The sequence below is a fragment of the Eurosta solidaginis genome, chromosome 2, assembly GCF_040869045.1.
Source record: "Eurosta solidaginis isolate ZX-2024a chromosome 2, ASM4086904v1, whole genome shotgun sequence".
In the NCBI taxonomy this organism is placed as follows: domain Eukaryota; kingdom Metazoa; phylum Arthropoda; class Insecta; order Diptera; family Tephritidae; genus Eurosta; species Eurosta solidaginis.
The window spans coordinates 241,261,764-241,285,926 of NC_090320.1; the positions used below are offsets into that span (position 1 = coordinate 241,261,764).

The 24,163-nt window shown below is 39.2% G+C and overlaps 1 protein-coding gene across 1 annotated transcript; it reads right to left on the bottom strand.

Annotated features, from left to right (window-relative positions):
• Positions 1 to 2,070: 2,070 nt before the first annotated feature.
• Positions 2,071 to 12,341, bottom strand: Ir68a (Ionotropic receptor 68a). Its single transcript, XM_067767371.1, is given in 8 exon segments — positions 2,071 to 2,324; positions 4,789 to 5,014; positions 5,076 to 5,229; positions 5,300 to 5,734; positions 5,922 to 6,082; positions 7,486 to 7,700; positions 7,773 to 7,906; positions 11,413 to 12,341. Coding segments are annotated over 8 exon segments (1,647 nt in total). The 5' UTR covers positions 11,481 to 12,341.
• Between the last annotated feature and the right edge of the window lie 11,822 nt (positions 12,342 to 24,163).

The window sequence follows — 24,163 nt, forward strand, 5'->3', positions numbered from 1 at the left end:
TATTTTCAAGTTTTTAGTCTTTATTTAATTGCCTATTATTTCTCATTCTATTTAGTTCATTTAGTGACTCATTATTACAAGAACTCTTTCCTGACAATTTGTTACAATCTAAGTCCTGAATACATAATCCTTCCAAAGACTTTACTCGACTCTGCGCCACGTAACCTTGGTCGCTTTCTATTCTTGTATGGATTATGTGTTCCAAATATGAGTCAAATCGGACTACAACTACGACTTTTGTGAATATATCGATCTTTGCGCCACCTAGCGGCGAGTTTTTGTCATTGATCGCTTTCTATTCTTGTATGTATTATGTGTTCCAAATATGAGCCAAATCGGACCACAAATACGATTTTTGTGAATATCTCAATCCCTGCGCCACCTAGCGGCGAATTTTTTTTCATAGGTCGCTTTCTATTCTTGTATGTATTATGTGTTCCAAATATGAGCCAAATCGGACCACAAATTCGATTTTTTGCATAGGTCGCTTTCTATTAATGTATGTATTATGTGTTCCAAATATGGACCAAATCGGACAACAAATACGATTTTTTTGAATATCTCGATATTTGCGCCACCTAGCGGCAATTTTTTGTCATTGGTCGCTTTCTTTTCTTGTATGTATTATGTCTTCCATATATGAGGCAAATCGGACCACAAATACGATTTTTGTGTAACCTAGCGGCGATTTTTATACCTTTCATGAAAATGAAATGGTATATTAACTTTGGCACGAATCTCAAAATTCTAAGTCCTTAAAGGAAAATAGATAAATCCACCATTAAGTATACCGAAATAATCAGGATGAAGAGCTGAGTTGATTTAGCCATGTCCGTCTGTCTGTTTGTATGCAAACTAGTCCCTCAATTTTTGAGATATCTTGATAAAATTTGGTGAGCGGGTGTATTTAGGTGTTCGATAGGACATTTGTCGGGACCGGCCGGATCAGACCACTATAGCATATATCCTCCATACAACCGATTTTTCAGAAAAAGAAGATTTTTATCATATCTTCCTCAATTTATCAGATTGAAGCCTCAAACATCACCATATGCTTTCGTATATGGCACATATTGTTGTCTGAAAAAATGGATGAGATCGGTATATATATAGTATATATCCCCCACAACCGATTGTTCAGATAAGAAACTTCGTAATTGCTGCCCCATTTTAAGAGCTAGAGGCTGCAAATTTCAAGGAATGCTTACGTATATAGCATATATTGTTGTCTGAAAAAATCATAGAGATAGAGATCGGTGGTATATATAGTATATATATATATATATAGTATATATATATTTTCGCAATTTCAGCCCCATTTTAACAGCTAGAAACTTCAAATTTCACCAAATGCTTACGTATATAGCATATATTGTTGTGTGAAAAAATCATAGAGATCGGTGGTATATATATTATATACCCCATATAAACTGTCATTTTTGCCAATTTTTTACGGCTAGAAGCTTCAAATTTCATCAAATTTCATCAAATACTTACGTTTACGTCATATATTGTTGAAATACGTAATTCGTAGTCATAGTTTTTACATGCAGACCACAAAAAACGTGAAACTTTGCATCCTCACACAAAGTACCTACCTATTTTTATTTTTTATTTATCTTAAAAATCGTTTAGGTATGTTCATCTGTTCACTATATATTTCTTATCTTATACAGCCGATTATTTGGAGATAACGAATGGGATAAGATTATTGTTCAGCCCCATTCATGAAAGGTTTGAAGTCTTCGGCACAGTCGAAGAGAGTCCCTTCCTTACTTGTTTTTTCTTATTATTGGATTGTCATCGGGTTCTGAACTATACTCCAAGTTTCAAGCCTGTAGCTTATCGGGAAGTTACTTAAATTTCAATTACACATTCGTGCCAGTCAACTCAACGTAAATAAAACCGTTTAAAAAAGTTGTAGCCCATAACCCACCTTTGTTTTCCGGAGACCAATAATTGCCTACATTTCTTTCCGGCTATCGCCGCTACAGGTGCCATTTATTAGAAAACCTTCAAAATTATAATTAAATACTAAGATTAACATTTCAAAGTTATTCCTACCTATTTTCAATAATTTGAAAATTTTCGCTTAAAATTAAAATACAAATTTTTATTATAAACATCATAAAGTGGATGCTTTCTCACTACTTTTTCAAAGTGTAGCCATTCTCCTGCTATAGCACATATACCCAAAAAATAACCAATAGCAAGCGCTACAAATGAGCTCCAGATTTTCGGTAAATCCATGACAGCCTCCTGTCGCGTACTCTCTTCGGCGGGTAGCTCTGCAATGGCATCCTGTAGCCATTTGGTAATGAGACCTTCATTTTTGTTGGTTTGCGATGTGACAAAAAAAAAAAATGGAAATAAAAGTTAGAAGTGGTGTTTCCACGATAATAAATTGTTTTTAATAAATGAAGCGAATATGGTCGGCATGCCTGCGGTTTGGAAATTGTATGCTACCCCATACACAAGAAAGGTCTTACGTATTTTCCCTTATGGACTTAGATATGAAAGAAATAACTATTTCTATAATCTCTCACATCAAACAATCTGTATCTGCTGTTCTGAATATCGACAAACTAATCCGACTCCTGTTGTTCCGCATCGTGACAGCGCCTGTGGAGGGAAATTGTTGGCATACGCTATCATGCGAACATCGTTGTGGTAGCAAAATGTCAAGTGATATACCGCGGGTATATTCTGACCCCCTAACCCGCTGGGGCGTTGTTTGTAAAAATACCAAAAATCAGCGATTACGTTCAATTACTCGTTCAAGTATATCATCATTCCGAATACGAAAACAGTAGTACGATCGCGTATGTTATAATCCGAAAACCATGTTTTTATAAGAGGAGTTATACGACCATGGATGTTAGTACTCCAAAGCTGGCTAGTTTCCAGTATATTAAGATTTATCGCTTGTACTTCTTCTTCTTCTTGCAGCGATAAAGACACAACCCTAAGAATTTGAGAATCATTAGCGATGATGATCGTGATGGCGATAATCCGGCAATTTCGGGAACGATTTCAAGAAAGGTTTGACGGGGTGTGTGGATTTTAGTAGCCTCTTATGTTAGCATGCCTACTGCGGTCCACTATCGGCCATGGATATCTCTCACCCCCTGCAAGAAGTGGTGAACGAACAGCGATTGCCTAGCCGACACGAACCCATTCCTTCCTAGAAGAGTACTCTATATTGTGTATAGAAGTAAAGAACTGTATATAGCCCGCTTCGTATCTTGCGCCAGTTTGAATCCCGTTCAGTCGTACTCTTGTTATGTCATTTATCGCTGCATGTTCACAGTGATGTTATATCCCCAAATTCGATTCGCTCCACTTGTGAGACTTTTGGAGTTTCCTGAACTCACTGCGGTTGATATTCCTAAGCACGTTAGACTTTCCGCTTGTCCAATAACTTAGCCCCATACTTTAGTAATAGTAACACCAAGTTTCTCACGGGTAGGAGTGGTTGAATGCCCTAGAAAGTCATGCTAATACCTTAATGGTGCCTTTTTTGGAACAAACCAGATAAATATCGCACAAAGGATCATCAAGATCTATAAAACTACCGAAAACCTTTGGGGAGTCTCCTCATTACGACATGAAGAGGAAGTATCGATCGAATGATCATTGTATATAATCCGGATCCCACCCAATTCATTCCGCGAAGGTTTGGCAAGCGTTAACAATGATAATGGTTCTGACTTGATTTCCGGTACTAAGTCTTATATGAGGCCAATCTCGTTCTAATTGCTCTAAAAGCTTCCACGACTTCGTTAACTACAAATATCCAGAAGAAAGTACGACAGAGCCCTTCCTTGAATGACACCCTTGATATTCATTAACATACAGAACTCGCACTCTTATGTTGCGTTGTCGACCCAATTACAAATCATGAAGCCAACTCAAGCAGCTATAGGACTCTGGGATCTATACTGTATAAGTACCCTGCAGATGGCCTCCTATTTAACATTATGGAAGGCACCCTCAATGTCTAGGAAATCTGACAGTATCTTCTCAGTTAATTCAATTTCGTCTGATATAATCCAGCCCTTGACTTGCTTCAAATCCCTACTAATGGTTTGGTATCGGCGTTGCTGTGCGGCATTCTTGTACCGATTAGGAAGGTTTTGGGGATCCTTATCGATGCTGATGGTCATTTGTCGGATATTGATCCGGTACAGTCTGGTAATTGAACACCAATAAGGTACTAGCCCGACCACCTCTGAATCGATTTGAGATGGCCACGTTGAGCCTTTAAGGTCATCCAACAACATCCTTTCGTGAGGAATTTGTGGTCGCCAGAGCCTCGCCTACTAAACTAGGAGTCTTCACGGGTAGGTGAGGTTAACAATTGAGTTCGAGAAGCTGTGAATTGAGCGAGATTCCTGGGAAGGCCAACATCGCGTTTAACTCTGCTACATGGAAGCAAGAACTGACGTTGAGCTCACTTCACTAGAAAGGATACTACAGATAAGCTATTTTACCCTCTTGACGAGCAGTAATTATCAGATGGGAGTATATGGTGAGCACATGGGAATGCCAATATTCTACGCTTTATTAGATGTATAAAATGGTTCAGATTGTGGTACTCCTAAAGGAAAGAATTTATTTCGTCACACAGCTAGTAAGAAAAATTGACCAACCAGCTTAAGTGGTAAGTCTGCTATGTCTTAATGATGCTATGTTTCTTAAAGCTTATTGACGAAGAAATTGAATGCCTCCATAGACTTCCCTCTACCTCCTTCGCGCACTCTTTAGATTAAGAAACCACCCACTTACCTCCTTCACTTAGGCGTCGTAGGTATTTGTTCATATTCGGTTGTAGAGGTGAGTTCTTTTCCAATCCCAGCGCCACTGGCATTTGTATGACACATTGGTCCATTATATGCAATACGACCTCGGTGAATTGGTGCTCTTCACGCCGCTGAGCTCCCTTCATACGTAAATAACGCAGGAAATATTCGTTATCGAAGTAAGCATATTGACCCTTAGCAATGCGTTCGGTCTGAAAATATATGCCGATAAAATTAGATCGGACCAGAGTAAGTCAAGCTTTTTGTACTCACAACACTTTCAATATTATCCACTAATTCCATTTTATGTCCAATCTCCTGAGCAACTTCATCGAATGCCTCCACAAGTAATTGTTTGTTTTCATTAACCCAGGTAGCGCTAGTCACATAGCTTGCGGAGAGCTCTTCAAGCGTATCAATTGTGATGCTGGAAAAGGAAAAAATTTAATCTTCCAAAGGACCACACAGATCATGTAACACTTATTCTGAACACATACCGCGCAGCTGGATTTGCTAAAATCGCTGTCAAGCTTGCTCTATAAATGACCGTTAGCAGACTACAATAAAGCCAATACCAACCGGTCAGCATACGCAAGCTCCATATGCGTGGTAGGCGTGGCAAAGACACGTACATTAACATGCTGTAGGTGAAGAGTAGACAATTTGCGTATTCATCGAAAAGATCGCTATCACGTTTAGGGAGCGCCTTCAAACGACTAAGGTAACGCCGAAAATTAACATCTCGGAAAAGTTTCGTATCAAAATTATGATGCGGACGTCAGAAGCCCTTACTACGCCACTCCGCCAAATTTAAGATGCGTCGTGGAATGCGACATTGACGTTGCAGAAGTATCGCGTGCAGGCAGGAAACCACATAGAAGACTGTGCCCACTATAAACAGGGAAAGTAGAACACCACCCCACATGCTGCCACTGGAGAGGGAGGGAAAAAGTTATAAGAATATCAGCTGCGAAGTGGAAGATCATTCTATCAAGGTGGCCAGCTCAAAATGACATTTCTAAGTAAATTTGTGAAGAACTTCTCATTTTAAAATCGGCAACCCGGATAGTGATCTCCAGCTCAATCAATAAACTTGCGCATGCTTTACTATTCTCTTACCTGAAAGGCTGTATGAGCGTTCGCCAACTGTCATCTTGTGACGACTCAGGCGTAAGGAATGTCAAACACTCGAAACTGTGAGGCCAAGTGAGATCCAACACCGCTGTATAAAGTTTGAACATGTGCAGATTTCCGATGGCAATGCGAGCACTTCGATTCGCCTAAAAATGAAAAATTGTTTGGTTATTCTCAAGTCACAAACAAACTCCTAGACACAATTAGATCGATGGTATGTTAACGGACAGCCAAGGGTCTCAGTACTAACGGGAACTATCGGGACGTCAACAGATGGGTGAGGTGCACAACGGTAGGGCAGCAATTGAGTAATGGGCGAACAAGAACGGCGTTTAGGCGACGGAGCGTGCCCCTCGGTACAGATTTCGGAGGGATGCGAGTGTTTGTGAAGATGCATTATGTCGTTGCGCGGTAGGTGCTCGTTTGGCGGGGTATTTTTCTACAAAGAGAATTGCGATGATTCGAACCCATGCGCTGAACATCACCCATTCGACATTCGTCTTTTTTTTTTGTGACCACTCGAGTATTTGAGTTCAAATATTGAGGCCCATTAAGCAATGTACTCTCAATGTTCGAAAAAGCCATCGGCATATGATCTCGTCATTTAGTCAGGTAGTGTATGATTTGGTAGCTTGATAATCTGGTGACGATCTGTCCAATAAGCGAATGCATGGTGGTGGTAAACTCCAAAGTCCCTACAAAACAAAGCGCTCCGTTTTTACGTGACGAATCAAGCTAGGAAATCCGCATAACAGTTAACAGAGCTGCCTTTCTGCTACCGCTCTCAGAGAGCTTCTCTCCTGAAATATTGTGAGCGATCGATATTGGGATTAGGGGTTAGAAAACTATACCGGTTGCACGGTTAATTAGCAACAAGCATGTTGTGCCCGCTGTGTTGCCGGAAAAGAAACTGATCCAAGCATTTTTAGTCTGAAATTGCAGCTGAGTTATTAGCAGAATACCTCACCAGTCGCAAACAAGTGCACTAACCCACTACTCCCACATTGATTTGTTGTGGTAGCCGCAAAAATACTCTTTGAATGATATGATATGAGCTCTCCGCGCTCCACTAGTAGAACCTCTTGATACAATTTCGAACCGCCGCGGCAACGTTTTTTGGGCATATCCGACTTTTTGGTCTATGGATTTTAGTTTTCTCTTTCGACAGGAATATCTTACCGCGGGAATATTCTTAACTCATTACACCGCTGGGTCTTCGGTTCTGGCCAAGTTAGAAGCTTTATCTGACAAAGTAGTACCAGCTCCAGACTTTTCATAACTGGAATACCCTCGTACGACCTCCAAATTACTGCCGAAAGGCAACTTCTTAAAAAAAAACTTTCGGAGGTATTTCGATATCAGTTGTCCTGTCCCTTGAAACTGGGACCTCAACACTATCTCCTTACCACAAATGCCTTTGATCAAACCTATCGACACAAATTTGGATTTACTGCAAACCTTTTAGGTTGACTTAAATAAAATAGCACAAGCTTGTCATTCAATCTAAGGCTTTAAGTAATTATAATCATACAAACACATTTGTACTCACCATAGCACCAAGTATACCCGAGTAACTGCCATTTGGCAGCTCTTTACCCCAGTGTTCCAAAGCAGCATCGCTTGTTTCATAAAAATTTGGCTTGAAGTTAAGTCTAACGCCAAGTGCTTTAACTATTTCCACTTCAAGGCCAACAAAACTCGTTTTATCTCCGCTACGTTTGACCATGGGTACATGCTCAAAGACTACGATGGGTAGAGAAACCCCTGAAAAATTATGAAGTTTACTCTACGTTATTGTGTATATAAGAGTTTACGGTTTGGTTAAAAAAAAAAAACCTTTCAAATTTGATGTTCGATCCTGATAGAGTTTATTCATTTTTATATGTTTACCCTTCTCCCACATCATAAGACGCTTGGTCACCACTAACCCATTCAAGATGTCTGGATACGCAATGGTGCTAAGGCGAAATCTGAAGAAAATATTAAATAAAATTTAGCGGCGGCATATAATTTCACAAATACTGGTATTCATTCAGCGTAGTTTTATATGTGTGAAAAGATCTAAAGTTTGGATAAAGAACTGTACCCCGAAGCTGAGATGGACAGATTCCAGCTTAGGATAAAGAACAGTCCCTCTATGTTTCGTTGTGTATGGGTTATTCGTTTTCCCGGTATTCCAAACGAAGCAAATTCTCTGGTCTACATGCTTCCTAAGGAGTAAGTAAGAAAAGAAATTCCGCTGAGTACCTCGATGAATTTAGATTGTCTAAAACATGGCATGTTACGTCAGTACTCCTCAGTGCTCCTTTTTAATTTTTCCTACAAATTGGCCGGACAGTATCTACTTGTTTTATGCCGACTCCGAATGGCATCTACAAGGCAAATGAGTTTTCACTGAGAGCTTTTCATGGCAGAAATACACTCGGAGTACTTGCCAAACACTGCCGAGGGGCAACCCCGCTTAGAAAAATTTTCTTCTAATTGAAAAAAACTTGTTTCTAAAATTTTTATGTTGCTTTGCACGGGGCATGAACCCAGGATCCTTGGTGTGGTAGGCAGAGCACGCTACCATCACACCACGTTGGCCGCCAATCCCTAAATACTTTGGGACAAATTGACTTAAGCGGCCCAGACCCGATGGGTCTTGCAGGCGCGGTATCTCTGAATAAGCTATTCGCTTGCTCATTCTTTTCAACTTCCCCTGTGACGCAGAACGCAGGCCAGCAATATATTCCTTTGCGTTCAATATTTTTTCGAAGGCAATCTTTTTTAGGATATTACACAAAAAAAAAGTTAAAGTAATTATTTGGCACGGCTACCGTAGTATTATTTAGGTGGAGGCTCTCTTCCAATTTGAACCGTGCTACTTTTTGACTTATATGTTATATGTCGACTACAACGTCATCTGTCGAAGAAGATTAAAATGCCGAGAAGCTTTTCTCCGCGTAACTGCTGCTGCTGCCAAAAGGCGACCCTGTCTTAGAAAACTCTTCCTAAGTATTTATATGTTAGTTGTCCCGTCACTTTAGTCGGGGACCTTTCGTTATCCAGGTCTGCCCATTTTCAATACATCACAGCGGGCACCGTGTACTCTTAACAATTTCATTCGAGATTTTAAGCCATGTTACAGGATGCTATAGTTTACAAAGCTCGCAATTTTTGCATAAGTGGGACCATTTTTAGTATTACTACATGTTGTTGTTGTTGTAGCCGCTTTGGGGAGTCAAATGTTAGAGGAGTTTTGTTGATGCAGACAGTGCTTTGCCGAATATGAATCCGGTACGTCCCGGTATTAACAACATCTGTGTTCGGTTAGGGATTAGGTCAAGTAGATGTAACAACTTCAGTGGAGGCATTAATTCCAACTCCAACAATTCGCATCTGAGGTTATAAATTCTTGTCTATTCCTACCCAGGACGTGTATGGTTGGCGCTTAATCATTGTAGTGTCTGGGTAGAATACAATATTTACACGACTTCATTGTATAAGCCCAGATTTCTGTAGCATACATTTATATAGAATCAAGTTTCTTAGACTTGGGCTTGCTCCGCCGATATTTGCTTTTAAATGGCTCAAGTGCGCAATTTTATGTAATACCTTATTGTATGCACCTCGAAAGTAGGTAATTCGTAGTGCTGGGCGCTTATGGTTTCCCCTAAATTCATATTAGTGGTGGTGACGATCTTGTTTTTGAAGTCTATAAAAAAGTGCCTCCTTGTATGCTCCATTTGAGAAGAATCAATTAGAAGACGACTTGCCCATAAGGACCTCGTACAGATTAAATGTGGGTATAGTTTTACCAGAATTTTGCTCGACGACCAAAATAACTTCGTCGTATTAGAAGTCTTCTGGGACCTATGAAATTTGCAACCCAACACATGACGCCAGCAGTCAGTCTCCAGTATGAAAGCCCATAATGAGTCGATAATAATGATAAGATTAATATTACATGGTTCCCGAGTCGGCATAGTTCCAGAAGTTGCTAGTACTAGAACATACCGGTTGTATACCCGACAAAGGAATGGCACCATTTAAGTAGACCTTCGGGATGTGGTTTTGTGGTTAACAACAATAACAAGAACTTTAAATGTATTTTTTACTTCAAATGTGACAATTAGGGATCCCTATCTACTTTCGGCGAAGTAGTCCCCCCCTATCTGGCGTGAAGAGTTATTGAGGAAAGTTTATTTACAATTTTTTTCTGCAGAATAACTTTGCTTTTCGTTAGAGAATGAGACTTGATTTCTTCCAACCGGTAGCGAAAATTGTAGCTCCAAGTTACCTCAGGACTGTGCTTATGAACGCATCAACAAAATAGTAGTTCAGCATGATACGACTTCTGAATCTGTACATCCGATTTTACACATTTTAAAAGGACTGTGCTTATGAACGCATCAACAAAATAGTAGTTCAGCATGATACGACTTCTGAATCTGTACATCCGATTTTACACATTTTAAAAGCAAATATGACGACCTGATACATGTTTCTAACAGATCTTCTCCCCAGAAGATTGTTCATATGTTGACCAGTGTTTTGCAGGGTTTTTCTGTGTGTATTCTATTTGGACTTAGAGCTTTCTGAGCTGCCTGTGTGGGTATTCCATCAAGCCTGTACGCCTTCATAGTGCCAAAAAGACCCTCAGTGGTATTTGCGTACAATTTATTTTATGAAATATTTTAAGCGGCAGGGACTCAATTTTGAGCGAAACGCTAATGCATTATTTGAACCGGGTTTCCCGGAAGGACCCTAGGTAGTAAGAAAAGAACAATTGATATATTTTAACCCTATAACCGCGCAGAATCTCGTTTTTATTCAAACGGCATGTATTTGATTTCATTTTACAAAGTTATACCAGAAAGCACCAACAGTTATATTTTCAAAAATTTCATATTTTGGAGTTGTTTAACCCTTCATTGATCACTGATTTTTTGAAATTAAATCAATGTTTTTGTCTTCTTCTTACACAGTTTTAGCTGAAGAGAATTGCAGTATTTTATTGGAAGAATTGTTTACTAAAATATCTTAACCCTTTAGCACCCACCTTCTTTTTTAACATTGAGACGATCTTTTCACAAAGAATTTAACTACGTGTGTCCAATTTCAATATTTCAATCATATAAGTAAGATGCACTCACATTTGTTGTATACAAAATTTTGTTTGAAGCATGTTTTAACCCTACAGCGACACTAACTTTTTGAAACCGCACTTTTACTTTTTAAATAAGGATGTCCTTATTTGTTCGGAAAGTTCAATTGAAAAATTTCCAAAAATTAATTTATTCTGAACTATAAAAAATTTGTTGTTCTTCTACCGGGAAGCTTTCTTCTTGAATTCAATTAAATATTTATTATTAATTAAAGGAATCAATTTTTATTCAACACACATATAGTAATAGGAGTAACATTCCTGCCAAATTTCATCATGATATCTTCATCGACAGCCAAATTACAGCTTGCAAAACTTTTAAATTACCTTCTTTTAAAAGTGGGCGGTGCCACGCCCGTTGTCCAACATTTTACTAATTTTCTATTCTGCATCATAAGGTCGGCGCAACTCAGTTGTTACAGAAAATAAAACACAAAACTTTTGTTAGCGATCCGTAGCGACGGAGGCGCTTAAAAACTATTTTGTTTATTTGTCTTCACTTGAACAACTGTCCTCAAAATATGCAAAATGCTAGTATTTATGCTAAAGTAGGAATATCAAATCTGGCGTGATGTTACCGTTAAATCGGCTGATTTCTTTTCATATGTTAGTCCATGTTATTACTATTTCTATCATAAAAAACTCTTAAACAATAACGAAGTTAACAAAAGAAGTAGCATATGTATGTACATACATATGTACATGTTAGTATAAAGAAAATATTAATGTTCGTATGAATGTATATGAAGTATAATAGAATGCAAGTTCAATGTTTGTTGATGCGAATGATAGAATTAGTGCAATAGAGGGTGGATTGCATATCCATATCATGTGTTCGTAGGTATTTACATTTGTTTGCACATACTCAGTGTTATTGATCTTCTGATCTGCTTTGATGGTAAAATTGAATTGCCGTAAACAAGTTATGACATACGCGTTTACTCAGACTTATTACCGACGTCTAAAACTGCAACTTTTGCCACTGGTCGATGAAGTACTCCAGACTTCGTTTGAATCATAACGCTCCGTACCTGTCCATCTTTAGCCGTTATAGTGTTAACAATTTTGCCTTTTGGCCAGCAATTTCTAGGCAAATCGGGATCGACTATCACCACAATATCACCAACACGAACGGGGGGTACTTTGCTGAACCACTTGCTACGCTTGGAGATGATAGGTGCATACTCTTTAACCCATCGCTGCCAAAATCGGTCTGCAAATTGCTGGGTTAAGCACCAACGCTGTCGTAAGCTATGTTCTTCGGAACAAATAAGCTTGTAACCGTCAGATGATCCAAGTAAAAGATGATTGGGGTGAAGCTTCGTCATCGCAACTGTCCAGTGAGACGTACGTAAGCGGTCGCGCATTTATGATGAACTCCACCTCATGCAGAGCATTTCCCAAACTCTCGTCATTAAAATTTGAAGAAGGCAGTATTTGGAAAAGTACATTTTTTACTGACCTTACTAGACGTTCCCATACTCCTGCCATGTGAGGGGTACTTGGAGGATTAAATGTCCACTTTATGTTTTCGAAGTGCGATGTTATTTCTGTATTTTTTTTAATCGCGCAAATTATTTTATCTGATGCCTTGAAATTTGTTCCGTTATCTGTGAAAATCTCCCTTGGACATCCTCGTCGTGAAATGAAATTTTGTATGGCCATTATGCAGGAGCTCGTGTCTAGGCTGTGCGCTACCTCAATATGTACTGCCCGTAAGGTAAGGCATGTAAACAATACGCCCCATCTTTTTTCACGCCTTCTTCCAACGATAACCGATAGTGGACCAAAATAGTCGATGCCAACATAAGTGAAAGGTTTTTCAAAAGCCGCTAACCTGGCGACAGGTAGTGCTGCCATTTGTGGAGCTTGTGGAACAGCGACGGCGTTTTTACAGCTCTGACAACTTTTCCGCACCTCTTAGGTGACTTATGTGGTACTGTCCACGTAGATGATTTATTATTGACTCCTGCATCTGGTGATGAAAGCGATCATGTGTCCAACGCACTATTAAAAACGTAATATAATGGTTATTAGGTAATATTATGATTTCACTATTATTTAAATGTTCGATTCGACTTTTGCTTCGTAATATGTCGTTTTGATCTAAATAAACATTAAGTGAAATTAATTTGCTCGATTTCTCAAGAGGCTTACCCTGCTTTAGTAACTTTATTTCAGCACTAAATTCAGAATTCTGAGCATACCTGAATAGAAAGTTTTTTGCTTTTTGGATATGATCGAAGATGATCGAATTATTTTGTTATTTCGCTGCATTTGTGCGAAGTCGGTCGATATATATAAAAAATGTAGCCACAGCTCGGTAAAGCCTTTTCCATTCTGAAAAATATTCTATATTTAAATCGGGATACTTCATTTCAATTTTCGTAGTATGCAGAGCATAATGCTTAATTTCAGAAACATCTATTGGAGCTTGTTCTACGTCGTCGAATTTCGGCCATGTTGTCGGATTTGACATTAAAAACTCTGGACCACTGAACCACGTTTGATATGCGTCCATTGCAGAGACCTTTGTTCCCAGGTCCGCCGAGTTCAATTTTGATGGTACCCATTGCCATTGCTTCGCATTTGTATCCTCGAGAATCTCCCCTATTAGGTGCATAACATATTGATGAAAATATTTGGATCCATACGAAGCCATCGCAAGACTGTTTTTGAGTCCGACCAATAAAACTTTGACGTTATTCCTATACAGTTGACTTTACTGACAACATTCGCTAGTCTGACCCCGATAACTGCAGCCTGCAACTCTAACCTTGGAATGGATAGAGGCTTTAACGGTGCGACTTTTGATTTCGCCGCCACTAGTGTTGTTGTTATATTGTCACCCTTTCGTACTCGCAGATAGCAAACAGTTGCGTATGCGCTTTCTCCAGCGTCAACAAAGGTATGTAATTGGACGTCATCTGCATCTTTCAAATGTATGGAGTAGCATCGCGGTATTTCGAATGCTGCAATCGACGGCATACAACTTTTCCATTCGCACCACTTTTCGTACAGCTTCTCGTTAAATGGTTCATCCCAAGAGATACCAGAGCGCCAGACATCCTGTAAAAGAATTTTTAGTCCTATGGTATAGCAACTTACAAAACCCAAGGGATCAAAAATGGACATTAAAACTTGTAAAGCCACCCTCTTTGTAGGTACAAGGGGCTGATTAATAACGTCACGACGAAGTCTTGCAAAGCAACATATGTATTTAAAACTGTCGCATGTGGGATCCCAAAACATTCCAAGAACTTTTGTTGTAGAGTCCCAATCCATAGCTGCTTAAACCGTAGCAGAGTTTTCATTGAGTTGCTGTAATACGTCTACTGAATTTGATGACCAACTTCGAAGTTCAAAGCCAGCGTTTTCGTGTATTCTTTGCACTTGTCGTGCTAGTGCCAAAGCGGATTCTGCATCCTCTGCGCTGTCGATATAGTCGTTCACGTAGTGATTATGTTTCACGGCTTCCACTGCACGAGGATATTCTTCGCTAAAGCTTTAGGCGCGTTTATCGCGAACAAAGTGGGCAATGCAGGGCGCGCAATTAAGTCCAAAAGTCATCGCTTGCATAACATATACGCTTGGCTTTTCAGAGTCATCAAGTTTATCATACCATAAAAATCTCTGAACGTGCATGTCGCTATTGCGAATGTTAATGCGGTGAAACATCTCCGCGATATCTCCGCATATAGCAACTCTACCAACTCTAAATGATAATAAAATCTCGACTAAAGAATTTAGCAAATCCGGGCCGCTAAGCAGAAAATCATTAAGTGAAATTCCATTTACCTTCGCAGCTGCGTCCCATACCATTCGAATTTTCCCTGGCTTGTATGGGTTAGTTACTATGAATATTGGCAAGTACCATATCTTACCACCTGGTGACGAAATTTCGTTGTCTGTAAGCTTCTTCGCGTATCCCTTCGCAATCAGGTTATCTATTTGGTTTTGGATAGTAGATTCCAATTTAGGGTCTTTAATGAATTTCTTGCTTAAACAATCTAGTCGACGTTTCGCATATGCATAATTATCAGGCAAAACGGCGTTACAATCACGCCATAATAATCCTATTTCGAAGCGGTTGCCAACCTTTTGGCACGTATTGTTCATAATGCTTACTGCCTTTGCGTCATCTTTGGACATTATATGAGTGGGTCTAGGGGATTCTATTTTGAAGAAATCGCTTACCATTTCATGTAACTCGTCGTACCTTTTTTCGCAGTCACATGTGTGTATGTTTAGTTGGTATTCTGGTCTACGTCCAGCGTCGCATCCTTGAAGGGTCCATCCCAAGCGTGTTTTTGAAGCTATTGGCTGTGACCAGGTTCCTTCCCTTATTTTTAGTGGAACTGCCAATCTCCAATTGTCCACGCCGATTAAAATTGATGGTTTTACGTTCCTATACGATGCAATGGGTAGGCCTGCTAGATATGGGTATATTTTCTGTAGCTCAGAAATGTTAATTGATTGTGGTGGTAGACCGAGGTCATCAACGGTGTGGATATTTTGTAAAGTATACTTTCGAACATTTGTAGTACCCGATACTTGGATTGTTGCTCTTTTATAGTTGGCTTCAACGCGCGTTGTATTCCCTGTCCATTTTAGACATAAAGGATCATTATCGCCGTCCAAACCGATTTCATCAAATACCTTTCTTTCCATCAATGTAACGGACGAGCCCTCGTCTAAAAATGCAAAGGTGTTGTATATTTTATTTTTGGAATAAACGTGGATCGGCACTATTCTAAATAATGGTTGCTTGCTTTCGTTGCCATCGCAGTGGGTATTAACCGGTGCGTCTGAGACATCAGTTGCTGTGCTAACTGGTTCAACTTGGCTTACCGATTTATGAAGCGAAGGATGATGCTTGAATGTGCACCCATCCTTACCGCATATCCTTTTTAAATAACATTCACGTCTATGCGAGTTAAGGCATTGTCGACAAAGGTTGTTTGCCTTCACTGCATCCCACTTGCGTTGAAGTGTGAGGTTTTGGAATGATTCGCATTGCGCTACTTTATGCTCACCTCCTTTGCAAATAGGACACTTATTAACTTGATTAGATTTTCGTTTTTCCCGAGCACGGTCAGGCGAATTTTCAGCTATATGGGTATTAATCATGCGAGTGTTAGTTGGCACTAAGCTAACTACTGTACTCGCTGCTTCAGCTAAGCTGTACAACCAATCACTATATTGTTTTACCACGGGTATTTTATCATCTTTTGGATGAACAACCCAGTTAAGTTTTTGGGGATTGTGTAGGTGCATATACATTTGGCACCCTTCCATTGTAGTGCAGATATTCCGTACACAAAGCGAAAACTCAATGAGTGACTCTAATTTGTCTTTTACTGGTGGGAGTGCACGAGCTCTACTTACTGCGCGCTCGAGAATTAATTCCGGACGACCAAAACACATTTTAAGAGTTTTAATAATTTCAGGTACCATACATGGCAAGAACAACTTACTTTTTACGACGTCGCGTGCTTTACCTTTAAGGCATGCCTGTAGTCTAATCAAATTTTCAGCGTCAGAATAGCCAGCTACGGCGTTGCTATTATCGAAACTGCTAATGAAAAGTGGCCATTCGTCAGGATCTCCATTGAAGGTGGGAAGCTGCTTAGGAATAGCATGTCTCGCAGCCAATTGCGCGGGCGTAGGGCCAGCGGCCGTAGTAAAATGTGCACTTCTTTTTGAAGGAAGCTCGTCGAATTGCGACAAAATTTTATACTTACTATCCAGGTATTGTTGCTGCATCCTCATCTCTTCGTCTAGCTTTTCGAGTTGAAGTTTTCGGTATAGGTCGTGGTCGTGTGGATTATGTGGCTCTTGGACATTTGGTGCAATTTGTCGTGCAGTTACGTCGCGCGATATAGGGTATGCTGAGTAAACGGATGTCTTACCTGGTGCGATTTGACTGGCAGAAACCCTTGCCGGGAGCGTTGTATAGCGCCCTGTTGTCATTGTCGATGGTAGACGGCCCTGCATTGGTGGAGTGGATTCGAAATCCCAAAAGTCCCGGCAGTTGGACGTAAACCTCGGAAAAGATGAACTAATGGCGGTGGCAGATTGCACAGTCGCAAACGTTGTCGGTACTGTTACACCCTCGGTTGTAGTAATGCTTGCAGCTGACGCCTGTTGTTGAGTATTATTAGAACCAACTCCCAGAAAATGCACATTTCCATTGTTGTTGATTGATGGTGATGAAGATGCTGCCGGTTGCGTATTAGTTGCTGACTTGATTTGCTCGCACAGTTCACAAACCCAACTTCTGTCAGCCATATCGCTGTCGACCCCAACACAGCTGAAGTGGAACCAGGCGTCGCAGGTATCGCACTGGACCATCATCTCGTTGTCTACTTCGTCACATCTTTGGCAATTAGAGACCGAATTTTTACCGCGTTTATTTGGCATGTTCGCGTTTTAAAAATCGTATTTAAATTGCCGAATCGAAAGGATACTTTTAATAGCACTAAAACACGTTTTTAGAAAAAATGTAAATTTATGTGCAAAATAGTTTTTAAGAAATGTTGCGGTCGGCGTAGCTCAGTTGTTACAGAAGATAAAACACAAAACTTTTGTTAGCGATCCGTAGCGACGGAGGCGCTTATAAACTATTTTGTTTATTTGTCTTCACTTGAACAACTGTCCTCAAAATATGCAAAATGCTAGTATTTATGCTAAAGTAGGAATATCAAATCTGGCGTGATGTTACCGTTAAATCGGCTGATTTCATTTCATATGTTAGTCCATGTTATTACTATTTCTATCATAAAAAACTCTTAAACAATAACGAAGTTAACAAAAGAAGTAGCATATGTATGTACATATTAGTATAAAGAAAATATTAATGTTCGTATGAATGTATATGAAGTATAATGGAATGCAAGTTCAATGTTTGTTGATGCGAATGATAGAATTAGTGCAATAGAGGGTATGCAATCCATATCATGTGTTCGTAGGTATTTACATTTGTTTGCACATACTCAGTGTTATTGATCTTCTGATCTGCTTTGATGGTAAAATTGAAGTTAGGGCGGCCCAAAATAATTATATTTTTTCGTCGGTAACACCACCTAACCAAGTTTCATCGCTTTATCCGTCTTTGGTAATGAATTATCGCACTTTTTCGGTTTTTCGAAATTTTCGATATCGAAAAAGTGAGCGTGGTTATAGTCCGATTTCGTTCATTTTAAATAGTGACTTGAGATGAGTGCCCAGGAACCTACACACCAAATTTCATCAAGATACCTAAAAATTTACTCAAGTTATCGTGTTAACGGACAGACGGACGGACGGACGGATATGGCTAAATGAATTTTTTTTTCGCCCAGATCATTTTGATAAATATAAATCTATATCTATCTCGATTAGTTTATGCCGTTACGGATTACCGTTATGCGAACAAAATTATTATACTCTGTCAGCTTTGCTCAGCTGAGTATAAAAACTAGAAAATATTGTAACGAATTTAGTAAAATTCCGCTTATTCCAAATCTTCTGCTAACGTTCGAACCGGCAAACTGTTGAATAAATAACTCCAATATTCAATAATGCAAAATGGTCTTTGAGAGTACTTCACAATAACACTTATACTTCACGATTAAACTTCACTTCGCAACTGATAGCGTGCTTAAATCAAACTGATTACTGATTGCTCAGCTTGCGCTGCTTTCATACTCTCCGTTGCTTCATTCGCATAACTCAACTAAAGTCTAGACCTTTCGCCTTCTAGAACTGCTGTATCTCCTGCTTGGTAATTGAGCTACATATATCCCTGCAAAAATCGCGAGTACTCCATGCATGCATGTATGGAGTACTCGCTATTGACCAACCGACTGCTCCAAAATTAACCACAATTCATACAAAAAATATGGTCCAATTAACATTGCGATGTCCTAGGACTGGACCATATACTCCAGCTCCGCATTACATCAGAGTAATCCATGGAGAACCCGCAGTCCAATAAACATCGTATAGTGATTACAATCGTTAAAAACGAGCAATGATCGGCTTAAAATATGTTCGTGTAGAAATTGGAGTTGGTCCATTGCTGCATTACAGTGGAGTATAATGGTAAGTACTCCAGTGGACCACATGATCCAACGATTTTGCAGGGATGCGTGTGTATGTAACTTCGGCTGATGACAACATGTGTGTGCGTGAGTTATTCTTCGTCACCTTTTATGTAAGTGTGTAAATGGATTAAATTCATATATTCATGTACATGAGAGTGGCAGCTTGCTTTATTGTTGTGGTGCCTTTATTTACTAACAGCTTAGTGATGCTAAAATTCGCCACAATATATTAAAAAATATTCCAATCATATGCAGTTTATATGTATATTCAATTTTGTCTGAAAAGGCCAACGAGACAAGTTGATGTTATTTTGTAAGGCATATTTTAACCTTTCGGCGCCTCGTCACTTTTTCAAATTCAAACAGGCACGATTTTGCCTTCGTTAACATAGTTTTGTCTAAAACGAGGCAGAGTAATTTGTTATTGAACATTTTTTTTGAAAAAATTTAACCGTTTAGCGGCCATACATTTTTTTAAATTCAAATGTTTACTACAGTTTTTCACCAGTTTTCCAATTAAGACAACAAAATCACCTCATATTTAAATGCCACAATACTACAAACATCTCAGATATCGCTAAATTATAATTGCCCCCACCTACAAAAATTGCTCTTTATGTTACATATTTTCGTACCTTTGATTTTCAACGGGCTTGACGAATACCGCTGATATCATATTACTCCAAATATACCACATATCAGCTGTGATAAGTCGTTTATCATACAACAACACATAACGACATTGCAAATTCAATAACCGATTCTTTTCAACGAAACGTAAAAACCGTTGCACTTGCAAACCATTCAAAAGTGTTATGAAAATAAATTCACAATTCTGTGTACGTATTTCTTTCAACACCCGCACAATTTGATAATTTGGCGCCATCAAGTCCTCAGCAGCCGGCACATGTATGAAGTAATAAGCGCTGGTAGAACGTTGACTGCGAAAGAATTTGTTGTCATAAAGTGGCAGATAGGTGCTATCGGTAATAATGACGAAACAACGTTCTATACGTGACGATATCAAAAATTCGGTGACTAAGTGGTGTAGGCTTCGATGAGGCACATCGGCAAGTAACGTGTTAAGGTTGCTAATTGATGTGTTTGGTTTTATTTATTTAAGATTCAAAATTTGTTAAATGTTTTTATAATTGTTTATACTCAATTCAAATTAAACTAGCGTACCTTAACCCCTCTTCATTTGTGCTGCATAAGCGCATAAGTGAAGAAATGGTTAGAAATATTCTAAAGATGTGTTTCAGCATTTTCCCTTTTCTTACTAACTTCTGAACATTTCAAAATATTTAAACAAACTAAAAGTTAAAATGATTGGTTTGCTGCTTCGTGATTCAATTACTCTTCATACTACGCATTCAAATTCCAATTACACCTTGTCGACCTTTGACCTAGAATGCGAAATGGTGTCGCAGCAGCGGCAAGTGACTTAAACCCATGACTGTATGAACGGTGCGTGACTGTTTTTACTGAGTGTATAGAAATGTGGGTTAATCGGTTAAATAAGAGAAAATTGTAAGAAAAAAAAAAATAATAAAAATCACAATGGAATAAATAAATAAAATACAATAAAATAAATTAAAATGAAGTAAAATAGAGTAAAAAAAAAAAAAAAATGAAAAAAAAAATAATAAAATAAAATAAAATTAAATTATTTGAAATAAAGTTAAACAAAATAAAATGTAATAAAATAATGTTAAATAAAATAAAATCCAAAAATATAAAAAAAATATTAAATTAAATAAAGTAAATTAAAAAGATTTAAAAAATGAAAAAAATAAATAAAATAAAATAAAATAATTTTTATAAAAATAAAGCAAAATAGTATAAAATTAAATTAAAAAAAGAAATTTAAATAAAATAAAATAAAATAAAATAAAATATACTATAATAACATATTGTGACGAATATTAGCAACACTAAGGGATACTATCATCTCTAAGCCGATACTGAGCAGTGACTTGTATGCACATAAACAAATCAATCATTATGTCCATACAAGCAGCAGAGATAAACGCACAAACACATGCATATATCTGAGATATTCCCAAAAGTAGGCAATATTGTTGTTGTTGTAGCAGTGCTTCGCCCCACCTAAAATCCAGAGCCGTAATAAAATCCTCAAATCCCTTGCTGGCAGTACTTGGGGAAAAGATAAAGAAACGCTCATTACCACATACAAAGCAATTGGCCAGCTGATTGCATGCTACGCGTCTCCTATATGGTCGCCAAGCCTAAAAACTACTCACTGGAAGAAGCTACAGGCCTGCCAAAATACTGCTCTTATGCCACCAGAACACCATCTACATAATGAGGCGAGAATACTACCCATCAGAGAGAGAAATGAGATGCTAACCAAACAGTTCCTGTTGAATACCCAGAAACCTGGGCATCCCAACAGACATCTGATTGATGAGCCAACACCGCCTAGGGGCTTAAGGAGTCATCTCCGTCAGCATTATGAGGAAATACGGCACTTGAAAACTCATCCGTATGAAGTAAAAAATCACAAGCAGGTCCTCAGTGAACTCCACAAACAGGCGTCGGACCTTTATGCCGGGAATTACCCAGTGAATCCAGTACTCAAAAAACAGTACCCAAAACTTGCGGAAGAGGAATGCATACTCCCCAGGGAAACGCGAGTCACTCTAGCTCAATTTCGTTCTGGATACTGTAACAGGCTAAACTCTTACCTATCCAGAATCAACCCCGACATACAAAATGTATGCCTCGCTTGCAATGTGTCCCCACATGACACCAACCAACTCTTTAATTGTAATGTGGAACCAACGCCTCTAACACCCCTTTCATTATAGTCCACCCCTGATGAAACAGCAAGTTTCGTTGGACTCCCGTTACAGGATATTGATGAAAATTTGTGATCGGTCGCACCTATTAGGTCGGGCGATGCACTGCTACAACAACAACAACAACAACAAAAGTAGGCAATCATCGATGGAAGTATCACTCACATATACACGCGCATATGGCTATGCATCTGTAGTTATAGTTGAGAGTTTATAGCTGGTAAACAAATAGTAAATTCTAGAAACGCCTAGGAATATGCAAACGAGGAAACCGAAGAGTATAAAGGCAACGCCAGATGAGGCATGGCAATCAGTTTGATTTAAGCACGCTATCTGTTGAGAAGTAGAAGTGTTATTGTGAAAGTAGTCTAATAAAGATCATTTGCATTATTGAATATTGGAGATATTTATTCAACAGTTTAGTGATTCTAACGTTAACAACGTTGCAACCTTCGCAAATAAGAGGAATACCACTAAAAATCGTTACAATTGGTGTCAGAAGAGGAATTGTTGAATAAATTCTGGAGATTTCGAATACTACTTGGACATGGCAAAGTTAAGTGATTAAGGATCCAGCAACTGAAAAAGGAGTTGGAGAACCGTGGATTGAATACAACCGGCAATAAGATCGAACTTTAAGCACTGCTACGAGTGGTATTGGAGTTGGAAGGAATTAATGTGGACGAGTAATTCTTTCATCCTGATGTGGAAGAGCCAGCAACTAAAATGGAGGAGAAGATAGAGACTACGAATCCATTGGCAAGTGTAGACAATAACGCGATACTAGCAGTGTTGAAGCAAATGTCGTCACAAATATCAACCGATATGTCATCTCAACTGGAAGAACAGAAGACTTATATGGTATCCCATCTGGAAGCGCCTGAGACACGTATAACATCCAAGATGGAAACACAACTAGACTCGCAGGAGAACCATATAACATCGAAGATTGAAGCACAAGAAACGCGTATTTCAGAAATGTCATCGCAAATATAATCCCAACTGGAATCACAGGAGACACGTATCTCAGAGATGTCGTCAGAAATAACATCTAAAATTGAAGCACAAGAGGCACGTATATCAGAAATGTTGGCAAAAATTTCAGCACAGGTATCATCGCAGATCTCTGCACAACTGGACGCCCGTGTGGATGAAAAAATAATGCAGTTTGAGAACAAAATCGAGGCTGAGGTAGATGCTTTAAAAGGTAGTATACAGGGGCTGCAACTAAAACGCCCAGTTGTTTCAGCAAGCAATACAAAGGTAAAAACTCCATCTTTCAACGGCTCTGTTCCTTTCCAGGTGTTTAAGATTCAGTTTGAGAAGACCGCAGCAGTGAACAACTGGAGTGCTGAACATAAAGTTGCTGCACTATTCGTGGCATTGAAAGGATCTGCTGCTGAAATCCTACAGACTATTCCCGAGGGAGAGCGGAACAACTACGAAACATTGATGAGCGCTCTAGAGAGGCGATACGGAAGAGAACACAGGAAGCAGATATACCAAATATAGTTGAAAAACCGCTACCAAAAAGATAATGAGACTTTGCAGGAGTTTGCGTCAGATGTCGAAAGGCTTGCACATTTGGCGAATGCCAGCGCACACGTGGAATACACCGAAAGGGTAAAAATTCAGAGCTTTATAAATGGCATACGGGACGTCGAAACGAAGCGAGCCACATAGCAAACCCAAAGCCAATATTGGCAGAAACGGTATCATATGTATTGACTCAGGAAACTGCCTCACTATTGAATAAACCAGCATAAAAAGCTCATCGTGTGGAAGTGGAATGACCAGATTGGGTAGACACAATTTTGGAAGCACTGAAGGGATCACAACAAAAAAATGCCGGCGATATGAAATGTTTCAAGTGCGGCAACCCAGGTCACATTGCACGACATTGCAGCACCGGTCCCAATAGTTCCAACAATGTGGGTGGCCGTAAACGCAGAGCTGAAGGAGATGAGCAAATCTCTAAGTCCACTCCATCGTTAAACTAAAGGGAGTCAGCCGCAAGGGGGGACAGCTGGCTCCCTCAATTGAATGCCCCATAATCTCTATCTCGCAAATTGGAAAGGAACGGTTACTGACTATAGATACGGGTGCATCTCATTCCATCATTCGATCGGATTTAGTCAACAAGAAGATAAGACAATTGCTTGGAGCAAG